This window comes from Grampus griseus (assembly GCF_964374135.1).
Source record: "Grampus griseus genome assembly, chromosome: 14".
Lineage (NCBI taxonomy): Eukaryota > Metazoa > Chordata > Mammalia > Artiodactyla > Delphinidae > Grampus > Grampus griseus.
The window spans coordinates 9,097,517-9,118,878 of NC_139008.1; the positions used below are offsets into that span (position 1 = coordinate 9,097,517).

The 21,362-nt window shown below is 37.4% G+C and overlaps 1 protein-coding gene across 1 annotated transcript in view; it reads right to left on the bottom strand.

Moving 5' to 3' along the window:
• BAZ1B (bromodomain adjacent to zinc finger domain 1B) overlaps positions 1-21,362 on the bottom strand; it is a 66,109-nt gene that overhangs the window by 23,292 nt on the left and 21,455 nt on the right. The window contains exons 5-9 of the mRNA XM_082669741.1: positions 20,474-20,595; positions 18,122-18,319; positions 6,025-7,726; positions 2,035-2,173; positions 1,405-1,538 (exon numbers count right to left, since the gene is read on the bottom strand). Of these exons, the coding sequence (XP_082525867.1) occupies positions 1,405-1,538; positions 2,035-2,173; positions 6,025-7,726; positions 18,122-18,319; positions 20,474-20,595 (2,295 nt within the window). The remainder of the gene's footprint in view (positions 1-1,404; positions 1,539-2,034; positions 2,174-6,024; positions 7,727-18,121; positions 18,320-20,473; positions 20,596-21,362) is intronic.

Below are 21,362 nucleotides of genomic sequence, written 5' to 3' on the forward strand. Positions count from 1 at the left end.
GTAGATGCCAGTCTTCTCCTGAGAGCTGTAACTGTGTGGACCTGATTTCTGAAAATAGCCATTAAGCTTTTGAGACACATAAAATCACAGTCCTTCATCCCACTGGAATCTCTCTCAAGTCTGAAGATCCTAACTTCGTATTTACTGCCCTCACCTGGTAATTTACAAAGTCTACCAAAACTAGACTTTTCTACTAAGTACTACAATCTAACAAATAACATAATTCAACAAGAAAATGCCTTAAATTTGAAGTTTTGGGCTATATACTAATTTCCTTATTTAATGATTCTGTGAGTTTAAAAGTTTGGGTTATGAGTTTCTCTAAAATGAAAGAAAACTACTTTTTGAGAAGCAATTTTCATTAGGTTATATAAAGTACAGCTGGAAGGAAGCTTATGTATCATCTAACGCAATGGTTCGCAACAGAAAGCCATGCTGCCTCCTAGGGAACATTTGGCAATATCTGGTGACATCTGGTTATCACTAATGGCATCCAGTGGGTAGAGGCCAGGGATGCTAAATAACTTACAACATGTAGGACAACCCCCCACTACAAAGAATTATCTGGCCCAAAATGTCAACAACAGTGAGGCTGAGAAAACTTGATCTAACCTAACCATCTGGTATTTTTAAATGAAAATTTTTTCTTTTAATTTTTTCTTGGGGGGAAAAAAAGAAATATATACACACACACACACTCACACACACTCACATACACACACGCACATCTATGTATAGGTCAAGAAAGACTATATACACACAAATATCTATATTTAGAAAAGTACACTTTTCTATTTTACAAACTGAACATACTCATGTAACCAGAACCCAAGTCAAGAAGAAGAACATTATCAGTGCCCCTTATGACCCTTCTCAGTCACTTATTTCTAGTTATATATTTGCTGTGTTTCTCCTCACTAGAATTTTAGTTAATTGACATTCAGGACCTTTTATGTCTTGTTTGCCATCTTGTATCACAGCACATGAAAAACTGGTTGGCAAATAAGAGATGCTCCATAAATATTAAATAAATGAATTTTTAAAGTGGAGGAAAAAGACACATAACCACCTTCTTGGCCCCTTACCTCAATTCCAGCCCTTGAAGTACCTACAAAGAGACTTCAAAGGAACAAAGTTTGAAAACTACTTGTATAAATCTAATACCCAAATATCCTAATATTCAAGTTCTTTATCTTTTCATGCTATGCCTGGAACAAAGTCGATAATCAAATGTTAAGTTTCCTTCCTTCTGCTATGCATTTCACATCTTCCCACTTCACTCAAATAAATCTACCTAAGAAGGCAATAAAGAAATTTAGAAAGTAAAAAAAAAGTGACAGAGGAAAGACAGTCTTAATATTGACCCTACTTGAGCAGGGTAAACTAACTAATAGATATACATACTACGGGGACAGTAATCCTCATCAGGAGAGTCTGCATGGTCTTTTCGGTGATGGCTGAATCGGTAGTCAATGCTGTCATGTACCCAGCCTTTCTCAATGAACAAACCTGGAACTTCATCTGAGAAGAGCCAGTATCTACAAATCACAACCACATATTAATGTGTTAGTGAAAGATCATGAGCACAGGATGACTTCATTGTTGAGGAAGATGATTACAGAATATCACTGAACGTTCAGCAGATACAAATCCTAAAGTAAAGCACAGAATACTAAAATTTTGGGAATTTGAGATTCATTTATTATCTGTAATTTTTATAACTTCTAATATTTCACTACTTTAGGTTCCACACAATGTATGCATTTAAAATATCTTACCATTTTTAAAGACTTCTATTAGGATTACATTTCTCCTATCACCATAATTTAAGCTTCATATCTGTGGTATCTTTGAGGACAGGGTCATGTCTTTAACTTCATAACCCTAGCATTTGGCACAGTAAATTCAAATAAATGTGTGATGAGCAATTCTGTTTCCAATATCCACGAACAGGGAAGCTTGTCTAGTCTTAGTACAAACTAGCAACAATATAGCAGCCCTAAAAGATGATAAAAATTAAGTTTAATAACTCACCTATTATGGTTTCGATCTGTACCAATTGGAGTCCTACGCATGACTAGTTTTGCTTTGGCAATTCCTTCCTGGAAAGCCTTCTCAGCAGCTGCTTTGTGCTTTCGTATTCGTTCTTCTTCAGCTTCACGTTCTAGTTTCACTGTTAAAGATAAAATGAATCAATTAAGTTTCTTCCTAGTAAATTTTACTCTTACAAATTTAAATAAGATATGGAGTGAAACGTGCCTGGTATTAAGTAGAAATCTTAGTTTCCTTCTCCTAATTCTAAACTGTTATAAGAAATGATGTGTAAGGCAGCAATTTCTATCTGATCCTTCTATGTTCTTTGAATTTTGGTGATGTCTCAGCCATCAACTCAGTGCAAAATCTTTTCTCTCCAAAATTTAACTTATTAGTTTTATAATAAATTAATTTTATTTTATTGATAATTAATTTTAAATGTAAAGTTAAAATAGTCCTTAAACGGAATTAACTGAAACATTTTCTGACAGGACCAGCCACAGGATCCTCAAAATGATCAGGATGACTAAAACCAAAATAGCTATTTCAAAATAAGACATATTTCAGTCCTGAGGAATTTAGAAAAAGGAGTGAGAAAGCAAGGGCACAGAAGCATCAGCAGATAATAGTAATTATTGCTTCTTTAATACTATTCTTTGAGTTATTCAGCAAGTTGCTACTGTTAATGATGAAAAAAAGGTTTTAGTCAATTTATTTCTGATCATTCATTTAATAAGTTTATTCTACCCAGATAGAAATTTCCCTCAATAATGAAAGACACCCAGGAATCTTTCCTTTTAAGTTTTTCCACAACTGTCACAAATTTTGATACTGTAAGTAAAGGGCACTGCTATTTACAATGCCAGCAATTTTACTGCTGGTACTCTATTGATGACAACATCCACAATGTAGCGAGAATCTGGAAAATGCATCAGTCTACAGATGTTACTTAAAAATTTAAGTCAAATTTCATCTATTTAAAACCAATATGGGGGAATTCCCTGACAGTTCAGTGGTTAGGACTCAGTGCTTTCACTGCTCTGGGCCCAGGTTCAATCCCTGGTCAAGTAACTACGATCTCGCAAGCTGCACAGTGCGGACAAAAACCAAAACAGAACGGTATGGTATTTGTTACTTTTAATAAATGGTTTTCTAGCCTGAATAGAGTTGTACGTTTGAAACAATGATTACAGTAGAAATCAGTACAAAGGTCAATGACAAAAAGAGTAATGGCCAAATCACAATAAAGGAAAAGCTCCTTCTCTTGCAGGTACAAACAAACAAAAAACAATCTAGGGAAAGTCATCAAAAAAAAAGACCAAATTTAGTTCCAGAGGTTACAGCACTGAGCTAGACATCAAAAGACCTGAACTCTAATTCAAATACTATCCTTGGCAAAGTATTGATATTTATTACATATTTTATAATTACATTACAGGGACTTCCCTGGTGGTCCAGTGGTTAAGAATTCACCTTCCAATGCAGGAGACGCAGGTTCAATCCCTGGTTGGGGAACTAAGATCCCACATGCCACAGGGCGACTAGGCCGGCATGCCGCAACTACTGAGCCCTTGCGCTCTAGAGCCCATGTGCCACAATTAGAGAGAAGCCCGAGTGCCACTACTAGAGAAGCCAGAGCGACACAATGAAGATCCCACGTACCACAACTAAGACCAGACGCAGCCAAATAAATAAATAAAATTTAAATATATGTATAATTATATTATATATTTATAATATTCTGTTTCTTGTTTCTCTATATCAATAATCAACTTATTTCTGGCTTCTCAATTCTATTCAAGACACTGTGGTATTGGTGTAAAGACACACATAGCCAGAAATAAGCTGATGTGTCTATAGTCAAATTAACTCAAAATGAATCAAAGACCTAAATGTAAGAGCTAAAACTCTTAAGACTTTTAGAAGAATACACAGGAGTAAATCTTCATGACCTTGGATTTGGCAGCAGATTCTTGGATTTGACACCAAAACCACAACCAACCAAAGAAAAAATAATAATAAATTAGATGTCATCAAAATTTTAAAAATTTGTGCTTCAATGGACACCATCAAGAAAGTAAAAAGGGGCTTCCCTGGTGGCACAGTGGTTGAGAGTCCGCCTGCCAATGCAGGGGACACGGGTTTGTGCCCCGGTCTAGGAAGATCCCACATGCCGCAGAGCGGCTAGACCCACGAGCCATGGCCGCTGAGCCTGCGCATCCGTAGCCTGTGCTTCACAACGGGAGAGGCCACAACAGTGAGAGGCCCGCGTACCGCAAAAAAAAAGAAAAAGTAAAAAGACAACAAACACACAAAATGGGCGAAAATGTTTTTGGATCATGTATCTTAAGGGATTTGTATCTAGAATATATAAAGACCCCTTGTAATTCAATAATAAAAAGAAAGGGGCTTCCCTGGTGGCGCAGTGGTTAAGAATCTGCCTGCCAATGCAGGGGACGTGGGCTCGTGCCCCAGTCCGGGAAGATCCCACATGCCGCGGAGCGGCTGGGCCCGTGAGCCATGGCCGCTGGGCCTGCGCGTCTGGAGCCTGTGCTCCGCAACAGGAGAGGCCACAGCAGTGAGAGGCCCGTGTACCACAAAAAAAAAAAAAAAAAAAAAAAGACAAATAACCCAATTTGAAAATGGGCAAAAGATCTGAATTAATATCCTCCGAAGAAGATATACAAAAGACAAATAGGCACAAGAGAAGATGACATCATTAGTCATCAAGGAAATGCATATCAAAACCACAATGAGATACCAATTCACAATCACTAGAATGGCTACAATCAGAATCATAGAATAACAAGCTTTGGCAAAGATGCAGACAAGTGGAGAAATTACAACCCTCATTTACTACTGGTAGGAATGTAAAATTGTGCAGCCACTTTGAAAAACAGTCTAGGACTTCCTCAGTTAAACATAGTTACCATATGATCCAGCAGTTCCATCCCTAGGTATATATACCCATGAGAAATGAAAACATACGTCCACACAAAAACTTGTACACCAATGCTTGTAGCAGCATTATTCATAATAGCCAAAAATGATTAAACCAAACCAAACGTTCATCAACTGATAAATGGATAAAAACAAAATGTGACATATCCAAACAATGGAATAATATTCAGTCATAAAAAGGAATTAAGTACTGAGACATGCTACAGCCTGAACCTTGAAAACATGGTAAGTGAAAGAAGCCAGTCACAAGAGACTACATACTTATTATACAGCTCCACTGATATGATGTATCAGAATAGGCAAATACAGAGATACAGCAGTGGACGGTGATTGCTTAGGGCTGGGGAGGATGGGTATAGCTAAAGAGCATGGGGTTTCTTTTTGAGGTGATGAAAATGTTCTAAAATTGACCATGATAAAGGCTGCACATATCTGTGAATATATTAAAAAACAATGAACTGTACAATAAACGTGGATGAATAATATAGTATGTGAATTATTTCTTAATAAAGCTGTTTTTTAAAAAGTTCAGACTTAATGGTGCTATGAAAGCCCCAAATTTTTACTTCCTTACATCTTAATAAAGGAAAGATTAATATCTGAGTTGGCAACTGTGCTGAGGGCTTCAAATACCTTGTCATTCATTTGTTATGACAATCTTAAGCATATGAGGAAACTGCGGCGTGGATAAGCAACTTGCTCAAAGAACTATAGCTAAGTCGCAGGTACCCAAGTCAGTCCATTCCCAGGTCATATGTTATTTCCACTATGTCTGTTTGTGGATTTGGTCCTTTACTAAGCCAGAAAAGATGCCAACATCACACTAATCCAAGTCAAACTATCATTAACTGCAGAATGCCAGGCTGAACACTCCTGCTAGAATCTAACATACCTAGAAGGGTCGGGTTATTACACACAGAAATAACTAAATAGTTGTGACAAACGAAGACGCTACCATTACCTCAGTAATTTCCTTTCTTCTACTATCTCCTAAAGGGCTTCCCCTTTTCTCTCAACACAAGATTTTACCTTTCATTTCTCTCTCCTGAATTTCCCGCTCCTTCTTAGCCTGAATGGCAAGCAGCCGTCTGCTCTTCACGGCACTGATCATGTCTTCAGCTTCCATATCTACCTGGGGCTCAAACTTCACGACTTCTTTTTTCCTATCAGCTTTGCCTAACCCATTCTCCTCTTTTCCATTTTCTTTATTTCTGGCTTCCATTTCTTTCCGTTTCTGTTTCTCTGCTCTCTTCTTATCATTTTCTTCCTTCAATACAGCAAGCCGTTCCTTCCATAACTCTGCAGACATCTGCTGCCTGGTTTCCATGTGGTCCTGCACTGAGTATGTCATGAGAATCCGGTGGCAGAGTGCTGTCAAGATCTGCAGTTTCTCCTCTGATGTTAGCTCAAAAAATTCAGAGGTCTCCAGCTTTTCTAGGAACTCATCTTGTACCTCATTGTCTTCAAATGGTGCTGAATCTTTGTTGTCATCTGTGTCTGAGCCCTCACTTTCTTCCTGAATGTCAGATTTGCGCAAGCAGAGCCGAACCAGCTCTGAAACAGAATGCAGAGTCAGAGGGATTTCTGACAGCTTCATTCCCAATTCACCATAGTCTTCTGCTATTTCATCTTGTAACAAGGTCTGTAAGAGGATGACCAACACTCTATTCAGGTATAAAAAGCCACCCTTTTCTGCACTCAAGGCTTCCATAAGGGACACAGCAGTAATAGGATACTGAGCATCTGGTAAGAGTAACCCAGAATAACAGCTCAAGAACTCCACCACCATGGCCACATCCCCAAAGAGTGTATTGGGCAGCCCTTCAGGGGTATCCACCAATTTAAATGTTGGAAGGTTTTTGCCAGTTAACTCTTGGTCCTCGTACCGCTTCTGTTTCTCTAGTTTCTCGAGCATTTCTTTCTCTCTCCGTTCCTTGGCTTTCTCCTTCAACTTTTCTTTCAGCTCCTCTCGTTTCTTTTTCAAATATTCTTTGCGCTGCTCTTCAGACATAGAAGCCCATCTCTTTTTGTGCTCTAGAAGCTCAAAGCGTTTTTGAACAATACTTCGCAATTCTTCTGGGAGACGAGCTCTATCTTCACTAGAGAGGAGACGAGCTGTTTTGGAGATAACACAGGACAGGGCACTCTTCTTGTCCTCCCTGTCTTTGTTTTCTTTGTAGTAGGCGATAAGGTGGAGGGCAGCAGGAGGCAGATGTTTATGAGGTTTACTAGAGGACCTAGGTGTGCCCCCAGAATTCCTCGGGGCTCGTGTCACCTTCTGAGTGCCTTTGGCCATGTCCAACAAAGTCATCTGCTTCATTTTGGTTTTAGGAGTCTTCAGGCCCTTTTTTGGAGATTTGGAATTCCCTGTGGATTTCTGTCCATTCAGAATGCCTTTGCTTCTGCCCTTTGCTTTCAAAGGTTTGTCACTATGCTTCCCTGATTTCTTGCCAGGTGGGCCTTTCTTAGGAATGTGAAAGTTAGCATGTAGCTTGTTGGGCGACATCATCTTCATCACTTCCTCCAGATGCTCTTCTGGAGATTTGGAATTCTTTGAGTTCTTCACTTTGAGTGGTGAGCCATTCAAGGATTTCTTCAAGTGTACATGACACCATAACTTAGGATTTAGTGGTGAACTGAGAGAAGAGTTGTCTGTCTTGGATTTCTTTGAGGGCTTCCTGTCTGGAGATCCAGTATTCTTCCTCTTAGTAGAGGGGTTGAGAGTCATGTACTAGAATTTAAGAACAGGAGCAAAAATAGTTTTAAAAACTAATTTAAAGAAGCAATATTTAAGCATCCTAAAGGCCCTCTTCCCCATCTATTCAGGTAAAGCTACATATTCATTTCTCTTCATAGACACTCCGTCCCTGAAAAAAACAAAGCCATGAATGTTAGCTAATGTTTTAGCCATATCAACACAAAATTCTCTTGATACTCAGACTTAAAAATCTATACTCCGGGACTTCCCTGGCGGTCCAGTGGTTACAACTCCATGCTTCTACTGCAGGGGGCATGGGTTCAATCCCTGGTCGGGGAACTAAGATCCAGCATGTCGTGCGATGTGGCCAAAAAAAGCATCTATACTCCAATATTAGGCATTTTTTGCTATATAACTAGTTTTCTTCTTATATATAGATTAGCAGTTCTTAAATACCTTAATGAAATCTATGAACTCTTTCCCCAGAAACATAAAAATCATGCATACAATTTCAGAGTCCATGGGTCCCAGACTAAGGATACTTGATCTAGATAATGTCAACATCTGAGGAATTTTAAAATTATTGCTCTTGAGACAGGATTGTATTTTTGTCCTTTAAACCTTTAGTACAACTAGGGGTATTCTATGTTTAGAATGGTAGAAAGTACACCATTTAAGTATTTTTGTTTAAATTCAGAAACATATTTTCTTATTAAGAGTATCAGTAAGTATACTAACGACAACAAAACACTGCTCACAAATAAGGAGCCCTCCTGATCCTGGCTCCTTAACCTCCTCTCTGTCTTCGCCCCACACCTCAAGAACTCTTTCCCACGAATACATTATTAACTACAAGCCCCATAGGACTTCCCTGGAGGCGCAGTGGTTAAGAATCCGCCTGCCAATGCAGGGGACATGGGTGCGAACCCTGGTCCGGGAAGATCCCACATGCCGCAAAGCAACTAAGCCTGTGCGTCACAACTAGTGAGCCTGGGCTCTAGAGCCTGCGAGCCACAACTACTGAGCCCATGCGCCACAATTATTGAAACCCGCACACCTAGAGCCCGCGTTCCACAACAAGAGAAGCCACTGCAATAAGAAGCCTGCACACTGCAATGAAGAGTAGCCCCCGTTCGGCGCAACTAGAGAAATCCTGTGAGCAGCAATGAAGACCCAACACAGCCAAAAATAAACAAACAAATAATAAATAAATTTATTTAAAAAAAACCTACAAGACCCATAAGTTCTCAAACACACAATTCTCTCTTGATCATCCCCTCACATCTTTCAAATCCACTCCCTTTAGTACCCCAACTCTGCAATCCTTCAATCCCAGCAGGACCCTTAAATCAGTTAATTCTATCACGTTTTCACCAATCTCACTTCTTTGTCCTTCTTAACTCAGGTTAAGTTCCACAGACAGTCATTCCAATCAATCTTGCATAAACCTACAGTTCCCTTGTCTCTCTTGCTCTATTATATCAAGTTACTCCTAGCCTGCACTTGTTAAGCTTGAACATGACTAGAATAAAAGACACAATGACAGTGTGTGGACTTATTTTAAATTCATGATCAGGTACCTCAGATGGATCCTGAATGCCACTCAGTAATCACAATATATTCCCTTAGTCCATTTACCTTCTCACTCTCCTGGATATACATCTTTTCCTATCTCCTAAAATCTCCACCTTATCCCCATTATACAGAATTAGTTAATAGGTTAGAACCCAGTCAACCTGCCATTGTTTCTGTTTAAATGTGCATTGAAACAAAACCAAAAACACTGTTGATTTTGATGTTTTAAAATATAATTACAAAGAAAAAAAGCCTGGCAGTTAAAACACATACTACATGAAATAATAGCCAAGCAATGAAAAAGTATAGCCAATTCAAAAAAAATTTTGTTTCAAGTGATTAGGAGAAAGACTAGATAACCCCTAGAATACTTGACTTCTATTACCAAAAGCAGCTAAGCACATAAAAGGCACTCAGAGACTGCTGAGTTTAAGTTTCTGAGTGGAAAGGACTAACTTGCTAAGAAGCAGTCTGGAGGCAGTGGATAAGACAGGCTAGTGTGAGATGAGACTACAGGCCAGGAAACAGCTGAAGACTATCGAATATGAAATTAGGACCCCTTTAAAAAGGCAACAGAGAAACAGCTATGGTGAAATAAATCTCAGAGATGCTACACAACAACACCTATGCTCCTGTTGAAGTAAACAAAACAGGTACAATAAAATTTAATAAGTTGTACTACAATGCCAAATAAGCTTTAAACATTAAGGATATAATCATCAGAGAAACAAACTCATAGAACCTAAGCAGCACAAGAGGTAGAAATATGGTCTGCAATGAATGAGTGGCTATACTTAACAAATCCTTCTTCTGGCTAAGTTCTCTAACTTTAAAGGCCAATCTGCCTTTTAAGAACTACAGGCAATTGCAGGTTACTGTTCCTCCAGCTGGCTGTTTTTGTTCCCTGACCAAAACGGGATGTTTTGTTCCTCAATTATCATCCTCAGTATGGGCTGACAAAGAGGTTTCATAGTTTATAGAACATAAACATTATCTGTGACTCAGGGGACACTTTCCCCAGAGGCAAGAATTTCTCAGTTCTAGTTCCCCAGAACTATATTTTAAAATGTTAAAAAGAATAAGCAAAGATAACTTATGTATGATTCCATTCTTCTTGCTGGCAGTAATATTACCAAAACTCCAGAGAGGACAATATTTCAGAGACCACCCTACAAATCACGAATAAGACCCAAAACTACCCTGGCAGGAATTAAGGACAAATATGTGCCTTCCAAAAGTTAATCATCCACTTCAGCTAGCCTTGGAAAATCTTCAGAGTACAAACATAATGGATTGATACTTTTTCTAGTGAGCAGGATAAGAGATTATCTCTAAAGTCATTCTAAAATAAAATTTATCACTAAAAAGGAGTTTAGTGTGAGACTATGTTTCATTTTTACCATTTTAAATAAATATCTAATAGGGTCTATTATAATTGGGCCACTTCTTAATTTACTGATTACATTTCTTTCTATTTAAAAAGTCACTCAAATTTAGCATAAATTTCTTCTACTTAGAAGCACTCTATTATGCAGAAATAATGCAAGAAAGAGCTGGGATGGCTTAGCCATGAGATGGTCCAGCAGCCCATTTTTATCTATAAGGTGTGTTTTTTTGCCAAGCCACACCACATTAATTTTTTTTCTTAAAAATGAAAGAAATTAACTCACCCAACCCCCTCCCAAAAGGCCGGCTCCCCGCGTGAGCAGTCCTTCAGTAACTGGATCATCTCAGCATAGGGCATGCTGGGCAGTCACAGCCAATGGGAGCCGGCATGGCTGGACTCAGGGGGAATCTGAAAAAGTATAAAACCACTTATGTGCTAAGGGTCTCCCCTGTCCCCCATTCAGCATAAGTAATCTACCAGAGTAGTGCATAGAGAAGGAGAAAAGAATGGGCATCTGGATTAGCAGTATTATAGTTTTCTGGAAAAGGCCCTTCTTAACTGCTAAACAGGGAAAAATATTTATGTATGTATTAGCAACACGAGAGGCTATAAGAAAAATAGTGTAAAAAAAAAAAAGAAGAAAAATAGTGTATACAGTTCCATACTTGTTCCCTGTCACCTGGAACGAACCACCACCACAAATAAGGAAATCTAATAAGATAAAAATGAAGAAACTTAATATTTATAGCAGCTCATTCAGATGCTAAACTTAACTTACTAGTAAGCAGTCAGAACCCTAAACTAGAAAACTTTGGCAATCTACATTCTGATTCTATTCCACTCTTCTCATTCACCCCAGGAACGATGTTAGGAGTTTTAAGGCAACATTCATATAGTGTGCTTGTCTCAATCTCTAGATGCCTTTATCAGCAAATCTGTGAAATGTGTTACTATACAATATTTTTAAGTGCTTTGAAATTAATGTAATTTATTTTTAAAAGTACTACTGCTCTATGGCACTTCCCTGGTGGTCCAGTGGTAAAGAATCCACCTTACAGTGCAGGAAATGCGAGTTCGATCCCTGATCAGGGAACTAAGATCCCACATGCCATGGGGCAACTAAGCTCGTGTGCCTCAACTACTGAGCTTGCGTGCCTCAAATAGAGCCCACGCACTCTGGAACCCATGCACCACAACTAGAGAAGAGAAAAAACCTGCACGCCACGACTAGAGAGAAGCCCACACACAACGAAGAGCCCGTGCCGCAACAGAAGATCCCGTATGCCTCAACAAAGATGCTGCAACTAAGACCCGACACAGCCAAAATAAATAAATAAATAAATAAATAAATAAATAAATAAATAAATAAATAAATAAATTTTTGGGAAAAAGTACTGTTGCTCTAGTGTCTAATTCATAAACAAACTTCAAGCACCAAAATTTAATCAAAGAAAAATCTTAAGACCATAAACACTTACTTGAAACATCAGTTATTAGGAGAGATAAGAAACATCTTTTAAAATGTATAATAATTAGTATCACTAATAATGAGACAAAATTACACCATGTGCCTTCTGAAATGATTCACTGAGAAGAATACAACATCAGTTCTGTGGTATTACTAAGCATGAGGAAATAAACTTAAATTGAGGAACATTATACTAAATAATTGGTTTGTATTCTTAAAATTATCAAGGTTTTTAAAAGACAAAGGAAAACTGAGGGACTAATCCAGATTAGAGAAGACTACAGAGACATAACAAGTAAATGTAATACATGATACTACCCTGGATCCTATTAGGGCCAAAACAAAATATGTTTGGCTAAAAGGATGTTAATGGGACAATTGGCAAGATTTGACTAAAAACTGTAAATCACTTCTTTCCACACCGACAGTGCTCTCGCATACATAGTAACCATTCCTAAAACCTGCTGGATTTTCTGTAATTAGTGTTGCAAACCTGCCCACAAAGTGATACAGTACAAGAAGCGCAAGGATTCTCTGTATTCTCCAAGGAAAGGAATGTTATGACAGGAAGGAGAGTGGCTATGGTGGACAGACTAAGCTGGTTTTCCAGAAAAAGGCTAAATAAAACCACAAAGAAGATTTTGCTGAGGCTTGAATGCATTGAGCCCAACTGCAGATCTAAGAGAATGCTGGCTATTAAGAGAAGCAAGCATTTTGAGCCGGGAGGACGTAAAAAGAGAAAGAGCCAAGTGATCCAGTTCTAAGCTTCACATTTTGTTTTATTATGAAGATAATAAAATCTTGAGATTACGTTTACTTTAAAAAAAACTACAGATAACAGTATCGTTTTCATGTTAATTTCTTGATTTTGATCACTGTACTATAGTTATTATAGAAAATATCCCTGTCTTTTAGGAAACACATATTCAAGTATTTTGTAAAAGGGTATCCTGTCTTATAACCTACTACCATCAGCTCAGAAAAAAATAATGTGTATAAAGAGAAAAAAATAATAGGGACTCCCCTGGTGGTCCAGTGGTTAAGAATCCGCCTTCCAATGCAGGTGACATGAGATCGATCCCTGGTCAGGGAACTAAGATCCCACATGCCGTGGGGCAACTAAGCCTGTGCCACAATTAGAGAGCCTGTGTGCCACAACTACTGAGCCCACACACCGCAACTAGAGAAACCTGTGCACTGCAACTACTGAGCCCGTGCTCTGGAGCTCACACACCACAACTAGAGAGAAGCCCGCACACCACAACAAAGAGCCCACACACCTCAACGAAAGATCCTGCATGCCGCAACAAAGATCCCCCAACTAAGATCCAATGCAGCCAAATAAATAAATTAATCAATTAAAAAAAAATCATCTGCTCAACTCCTAATCCAGAACTTGGAGGGCAGTAAATAATAAATTGAAATGACCAAAAAGTCAAATCAAAACAAATTTTAAAAAAAACAGAAAAAATAATAAAACAAATGTGGTAAATGTTAAAATTTGAGGAATCTACTTGAAGAGTACAGAGAAATTCTTTATAGTATTTGTCACCTTTTCTATATGAAATTATTTCAAAATAAAACGTTTTTAAAATGTATTCAGAATATTAAATCAATCCAAATTATTTTAGGACTCCAAATGTCTTAAAAAGTGTTATTTTTCTTGTTACGTCTCTAACCAAATGCTTCCTTACTAGGATATACCACTCCAAAATAAGACTTCAAAACATGGACAGGGAATTCCCTAGTGGTCCAGTGGTTAGGACTCCAAAGCTTCCACTGCTGGTGGCACAGGTTCGATCCCTGATTCGGGAACTAAGATCCTGCATGTCACGTGGCACAGCTATTAAAAAAAAAAAAAGGCAAAACATTATAGACAGACTAACAAAACACTAGAGCTGCCATGTATTAGAATACGGAAATGAGCTAAGATAGCTGATTTCGTGTTAGATGACAGTTATTTTATCATCCAAGTGCCTTGTAAATCATTCCTCCAAGTCATTAGGCCTACAAAATATTCACCCCTAAACTCAACGGTCAGTTGCATTTTTCTCCTCAATGAACAGAATGGAACTTCTTAAAGAAATGAATTCACTAGCCATGTACATATTATACCTATGCTAAACATCACAGGATATAAAATGAGTAAGATAGCTTTTAATCTCAAGTAATTTATATTCTAAGGTTCTACAAGACCACAAGCACACCCCCATCATCACACTAGGCCCTACTCAGATAACACTCCAAAATTCTACATTTCTAAATAATTTTCCTCTTTCCCACCTAAGCTCTCCTAGTTGGTCCTTTCCTAAAACTATTACTCACAACTTGCTTCCTCTCTCCAGACCTCATCTCTCTCTATAGTAGTTGTATTCAGCAGCCTAGCATAACATTAAATTCTACAAAAACCAAAGAAAAAAATTTTAACCTATTGCTTTTGGTTCCCATTTCAATGTACTTGCTGCCAAAGTAAGCTCAAACCCACTGCCTCTGGGACAGGCAGATCACATGTGATCAACTCTGATGTTCGATGCATTATTTTATTTATCTTTTTTAAGATTTTTTTTTTGATGTGGACCAGTTTTAGAGTCTTTATTGAATTTGTCACAATATTGCTTCTGCTATATGTTTTGGTTTTTGGCTCTGAGGCATGTGGGATCTTAGCTCCCTGACTAGGGATTGAACTTGCACCCCCTGCACTGGAAAGCAAAGTCTTAACCAGTGGACCGCCAGGGAAGTCCCCACTGCATTATTTTAAATTTCCTTTAGATCAGGAAAGAATCCAAAGCACTCTTTTATGGTCTACTTACCCATACCTTTACTATATTCTGTCCTGGCTGAGATGCCAAAAGTTCTTTGAGAAAACCAATTTTATAAAAAGGAAAAATAAACATACATAAACTCAAAAGATAAAATCAGTGAAATGTCAAATAGTATTGGGGAATAAGAAATTATTGTTTAAGGTATGCAAAATACATTAAAAGACAAGTGTATGCTCTGAATTTATAGACTGGTATCTTACATGACTCAATTTCTCTAAGTAGAATCACTGCCTTCTTACAGCAGTTTAGTGTAAACAAGCTTGCACTTCTAGTCTCTATCAGAATTACAGCCAAAATTCATTAAGTTAATATTTTAAGTCCTCATTAGAAAATTTCAGAGTAGCCAATTTCTTCAGAAATTGCTTTTCAAGATATAATAAATTCTTAAAACAAAACAAACAAAAAAAGATATAAATTCCTGGAATTCTAAGTTTCTGGCTCCTACAGAAAGTGTGGATCAGCTTTTTTGTTCTAATAAAACCCAAAGACCTTTTTATCCATAAATTATACTCAGTCTTTCTTTCATGTTACTCACATATTTGAATCACTGAACTAAAATACATAAAAGACAACTGTAAAATTTAAAAAGAAGAAAATATTGAGGACTCAAATGATCCAAGAGTCTAAAACCTATTTAGAGATGATCTTATATACAATTTTCATACAGTAAAGACAGTAAGTTCCTGTTATAACCACCGAAAGCTGTATCACAGTTCCAAAACTCTACAGCAATAAAACGAAAACAAATTAAAATTTCCCCTCAGTAAATAAAAAAAATTTAAGAAAAAGTTTAGGTTTACTAAATAGTTCTCTGGAAATTTTAGTCCTGATCTAGAAAAAGTCAACTAATCCCTAAATTTGTCTTTTTACACAAATGATAAAAATTTAAAGAGCCTAATGGAAGATAATGCTGTGACATAAATCACAGCAAGATCTTTTTTGACCCACCTCCTAGAGTAATGAAAATAAAAACAAAAATAAACAAATGGGACCTAATTAAACTTAAAAGCTTTTGCACAGCAAAAGGAAACCATAAACAAGAGGAAAAGACAGCCCTCAGAATGGGAGAAAATATTTGCAAACGCAGCAACAGACAAAGGACTAATCTCCAAAATATACAAACAGCTCATGGAGCTCAATATCCAAAAAACAAACAACCCAATTAAACAATGGGTGGAAGACCTAAATAGACATTTCACCAAAGAAGACATACAGATTGCAAAGAGGCACATGAAAAGATGCTCAACATCACTGACTGTTAGAGAAATGCGAATCAAAACTACAATGAGGTATCCTCACACCAGTCACAATGGCCATCACCAAAAAATCTATAAACAATAAACGCTGGAGAGGGTGTGGAGAAAACGGAACACTTTTTTTTTTTTGTGGTACGCGGGCCTCTTACTGTTGTGGCCTCTCCCGTTGCGGAGCACAGGCTCCGGACGCGCAGGCTCAGCAGCCATGGCTCACGGCCCTAGCCGCTCCATGGCATGTGGGATCTTCCCAGACCGGGGCACGAACCCGTGTCCCCTGCATCGGCAGGCGGACTCTCAACCACTGCGACACCAGGGAAGCCCAAACGGAACACTTTTGCACTGTTGGTGGGAATGTAAATTGATACAGACACTGTGGAAAACAGTATGGAGGTTCCTTAAAAAAACTAAGAACAGAACTACCAAAATGACCCAGCAATCCCACTACTGGGCATATACCCTGAGAAAACCATAATTCAAAAGGACACATGTACCCCAATGTTCATTACAGTACTATTTACGATAGCCAGGACATGGAAACAACCTAAATGTCCAACAACAGATGAATGGATAAAGAAGACGTGAGTACACATATACAATGGAATATTACTCAGCCATAAAAAGGAACGAAATTGGGTCATTTGCAGAGATGTGGATGGACCTAGAGTCTGTCATACAGAGTGAAGTAAGCCAGAAAGAGAAAAACAAATATTGTATATTAATGCATATATGTGGAATCTAGAAAAATTCTAGGTACAGATGAACCTATTTGCAGGGCAGGAAAAGAGATGTGGACGTAGAGAATGGACATGTGGACACGGGGGGAAGGGGAGGGTGGGATGAACTGGGAGATTAGGTTTGACATAAATACACTACCATGTGTAAAACAGCTAGTGGGAACCTGCTGTATAGCACAGGGAGCTCAGCCCGGTACTCTGTGACAACCTAGATGGGTGGGATGGCGGGTGGGAGGTCCAAGAGGGAGGGGATATAGGTATACATATAGCTGATTCACTTCATTGTAGCAGCAGAAACTAACAAAACACTGTAAAGCCAATTATACTCCAATAAAAATAAAAATAATAAAAAAAAGAAAAAGTTTAGGTTTACTAAATAGTGTTCCATGGAAATTTTAGTCCTGATCTAGAAAAAGTCAACTAATCCCTAAATTTTTCTTTTTACACAAATGTTAAAAATTTAAAGAGCATAATGGAAGATAATGCCTGATCGTGCTGGTCTAGAATAAGAAAACATGCTAATGCTAAACTACGGTTGGAGGTCTTTACCAATGTTTGAAGAAATAAAATTATTTCTCAATATACTTTTGTTAACGATATCAACATAAGGTAATTGAAGTAATTTAGTTGTATGACTCAGTTGTAAGATAGCCTTAGTTTTTCATAATTACAAGAAAGAGATGAAAATATATATATACCATACAACTTTATAAGAATATTCTGAAAATCAAATGAGATAATTAAAGGAAAAATAATAGAAGTGCTAGATTTTCTACTAATCTGTCATACAAAGCAATACTTAGTCCTTTTCAAGGCTGAAAGTATATTTGATCTTATCTCACATACAAAATCAGTTTTCATTTTTAGTAATCAATTTGCAAAAATAATTTTTTTTAATACCATACCTCATTCCAAGAAAGATCTGAGACAAAAAGGCACATGCATGTAATTTGTTTCTTTGTTTTAATTATGCAACCATAGTAAAATAAGTCAAATTAGAAGAGGAGATATTCAGTGTGGCCTCTTCCCTACCAACCCCATAATCACAACCTATATGAAATAGATATACGTGAAAACTTTGAATTCATTATCTGAAGTTAGAGTTCAAAATCTACTGTAACCATCAGAGGAAATAAATTCATTCAATAGTGTTCCATCCTGCTGTCCAAAACTTAAGTGACCTTACCTTGTATGGATCAAGCAGAAAGTCACTGAACTTGCTAGGCAAGGAATACTTCTTCACTAATTCATCTTCTACCACCCAAGGTGCATTTTCACCAGTACCAGCCCGTAATGCATTATGCCGTATAAAGTATCGAAGTATCTCCTTATTTGGTGGGCGTTCTGTACGAATCAAGCTGTCTGCTGGCACATTACTGATGATCTAGGTTAACAAATAGAAATAGTTAACTCACTACTGGGGTAAAAAGCAATTAACCAATGAGAACAAAGATTTATATTCTCTCTGGAAAACTCATCATTACACCTATAAAATAGGTTATATACTAGATAGAAGAAGAATAATTTTCAGAGACACAATGTTAAAGATATCTGTAGGCAATGTGTCAATATGTATCAAAGTCCTAAAAATGGGTATATCTGTTGAACCAACAGTTCCTCTTGTTAAGAATTTAGAAGTAAATGGAGGGACTTCCCTAGTGGTCTAGCAGTTAAGACTCCATGCTGCCAATGCAGGGGGCTCAGGTTCAATCCTTGGTCAGGGAACTAGATCCCGCCTGCTCTAACAAAGAGCCTGCATGCCACAGCTAAATATCCCACACGAGGCAACGAAGATCGTGCATGCTGCAACTAAGACCCGGTGCAGCTAAATAAATAAATTAATAAATAAATTTTTTTGAAAAAGAAGTAAATGGAAAGTCATCATCAATCGCTTATAAAAGGAAGGGGGAAAAGGAAGGGAATACTACATAAAGGTACATCAATAAGGGATTCATTTTTCTTTTATTTATTTATTTGTTGTTTATTTATTTTTGGCTGCACTGGGTCTTCGCTGCTGTGCACGGGCTTTCTCTAGTTGCGGCGAGCGGGGTCTACTCTTCATTGCAGTGCACGGGCTTCTCATTGCAGTGGCTTCTCTTGCGGAGTACAGGCTCTAGGCGCGGAGGCTTCAGTAGTTGTGGCTTGCGGGCTCTAGAGTGCAGGCTCAGCAGTTGTGGCGCACGGCCTTAGTTGCTCTGTGGCATGTGGGATCTTCCCAGACCAGGGCTCGAACCCGTGTCCCCTGCCATTGGCAGGTGGATTCCTAACTGCTGCGCCACCAGGGAGGTCCCAGCAATGATGTTTTAACTAGCCACCTTGCTGAACGGGAGCTAAGAAACTTAGTGAAAAATTGTATTTAACACACAATTTTCAAATATAAAGAAATCCTAACAATCCAGTAATGTCTTCAGGTCACTAACTATAAAACAAATGAGTCAAAATGAAATAAGACTTGTCAGCATTCTGACGTGGGAAAAAAACAACACTCTAAAGAGGCAAGAGATCCAGGTTATAATCCTTCCTAATCTCATTTATTAAATTAGGAACTTTGATAGAATTATTTAATTTCTCAGGCCATAGCTGTTTCTTCTATATAACAGTTAGACATGAAGACAAATGTGCAACTGCCTTCCACACCTAGCCGCCCTCCTGCTTCTTTCTAATGATGAGATCTTAGACATATAGGAATAAAAGTACCCAAAAGCAACATGGCATATTTCATGAAATCTAGAATGCTATTAATGAAAGACACATTATGTACCACAAAGAAAAGAATTCTTGCCAATTGATAATGAGATATATCCTGATTCCAGCAGATACAAACTACTATATATAAAATAGATAAACAACAAGGTCCTACGGTATAGCAAAGGGAATTATATTCAATATCTTGTAATAAACTATAATGGAAATGAATATGAAAAAGAATATACATATATATATGTATAACTGAATCACTCTGCTGTACACCAGAAACTAACACAATATTGTAAATCAACTATACTTCAATTTAAAAAAAAAAGATACATATCCTTATTCTGGAAATATAAAAATATGAAAGTTGAACATCTCAGAATCAATAAAACATAGTACTAAGTTATTTAAAGGGTATTCACCATTTTAGGTTATTAGCTTCAGATGCCTTGAAAAAGCACTGGTTAGAGTTAACTCACTTTCTGAGTTTAATTATATTACAAATTGCTCTGCTTTTAACTGGGAAGAGCTATTTCCTCAGGAAGCCCATAACCACTGGAAACAGAGTCTTATTTTTTCAAATAACTAAGTTTGAAGCTCAAATGTAAACTACTCTCACACCCTAATAATTCCTATTAAAAAGGAAAAAGCATGCTATCTCCTAGGAAAGACAATACAGTTTAAAGTCATAATTACAAAGACCAGAAAACCACTCAGAATTTGTTGTAGAAACATTTATTTACATTTTTCTTTAGCACATTTTCTACGAGAAAACGAGCCCTTTGATATTTTCTTAAACAACATCTACTACATGTAAGAGGTTTAATATAAAGTGCCAACTAACCTTATCTTCATTTTGTAGTTTCACATCGTATTTGTGAGGCAGAAATTTTGGAGGTGCCCATTTCCTCTCTCCTTTCTTTAATGAAGTAGGAAGTTTTCGTGGAGATCTACGTGCTCTGTCATCTAATCAAATCAATAGAAAGTTAGTGAAAAAAATAATTCTTTTAATTCTATCCACTCAGTAATCTTCCTGAACAGCTACTCTGCAACCAAGCACTGAGTGATGGGGCCCTAAGGTAAATCATAAGGTCCTTACTTCAAGTAGCTAAAGTCTATGGGAGGAGTCAACAATAATTACAATACAATGGGTAAATACTATAATAGAGACTGGTATAGAAAAATACTAGATTAGAGAGAAAAATTCTCAAAAAGAGAGAAGCAATGTCTAATTTAGTCTGGAAGATAGGCAGGGAAGACTCAGAAAGAATATGACTTGTTCAGAGACTGCAAATAATGAGATACAGGTGAATATGATCTACAGTACAATTAAAAAAATCAGACTACAGAGGTAAGTAGGGGCTTATAAATTATAACGAACCTTGTATACCATTCATATAGGCTGGAATTTGTCTTACGGACACTAGGGAAACAAAGGATTTTTGATCTAACTAACTAGATGTACATTTTGGAAAGAGCATTAGTGTGAAAAAATGAAGAAAAAGAAAAAGCACTTTCAGCAGTTAGAAAATGAATAAAATGGGAAGGTGAGACTGAAGAAAGGGAATCATAAGATATAATCTTAAACATCTGGATTAATGTATCAGAATGGTGAAGGAAAGAGTCAAGAAGACAGACTTGGTAACCAACTAGATGTGGGAATATTAAAGGTTTCTAAGTTTTCTGCCTTAGAAATCAAGTAGATGATGATGTAGTGAAAAATAAAAAGGCAA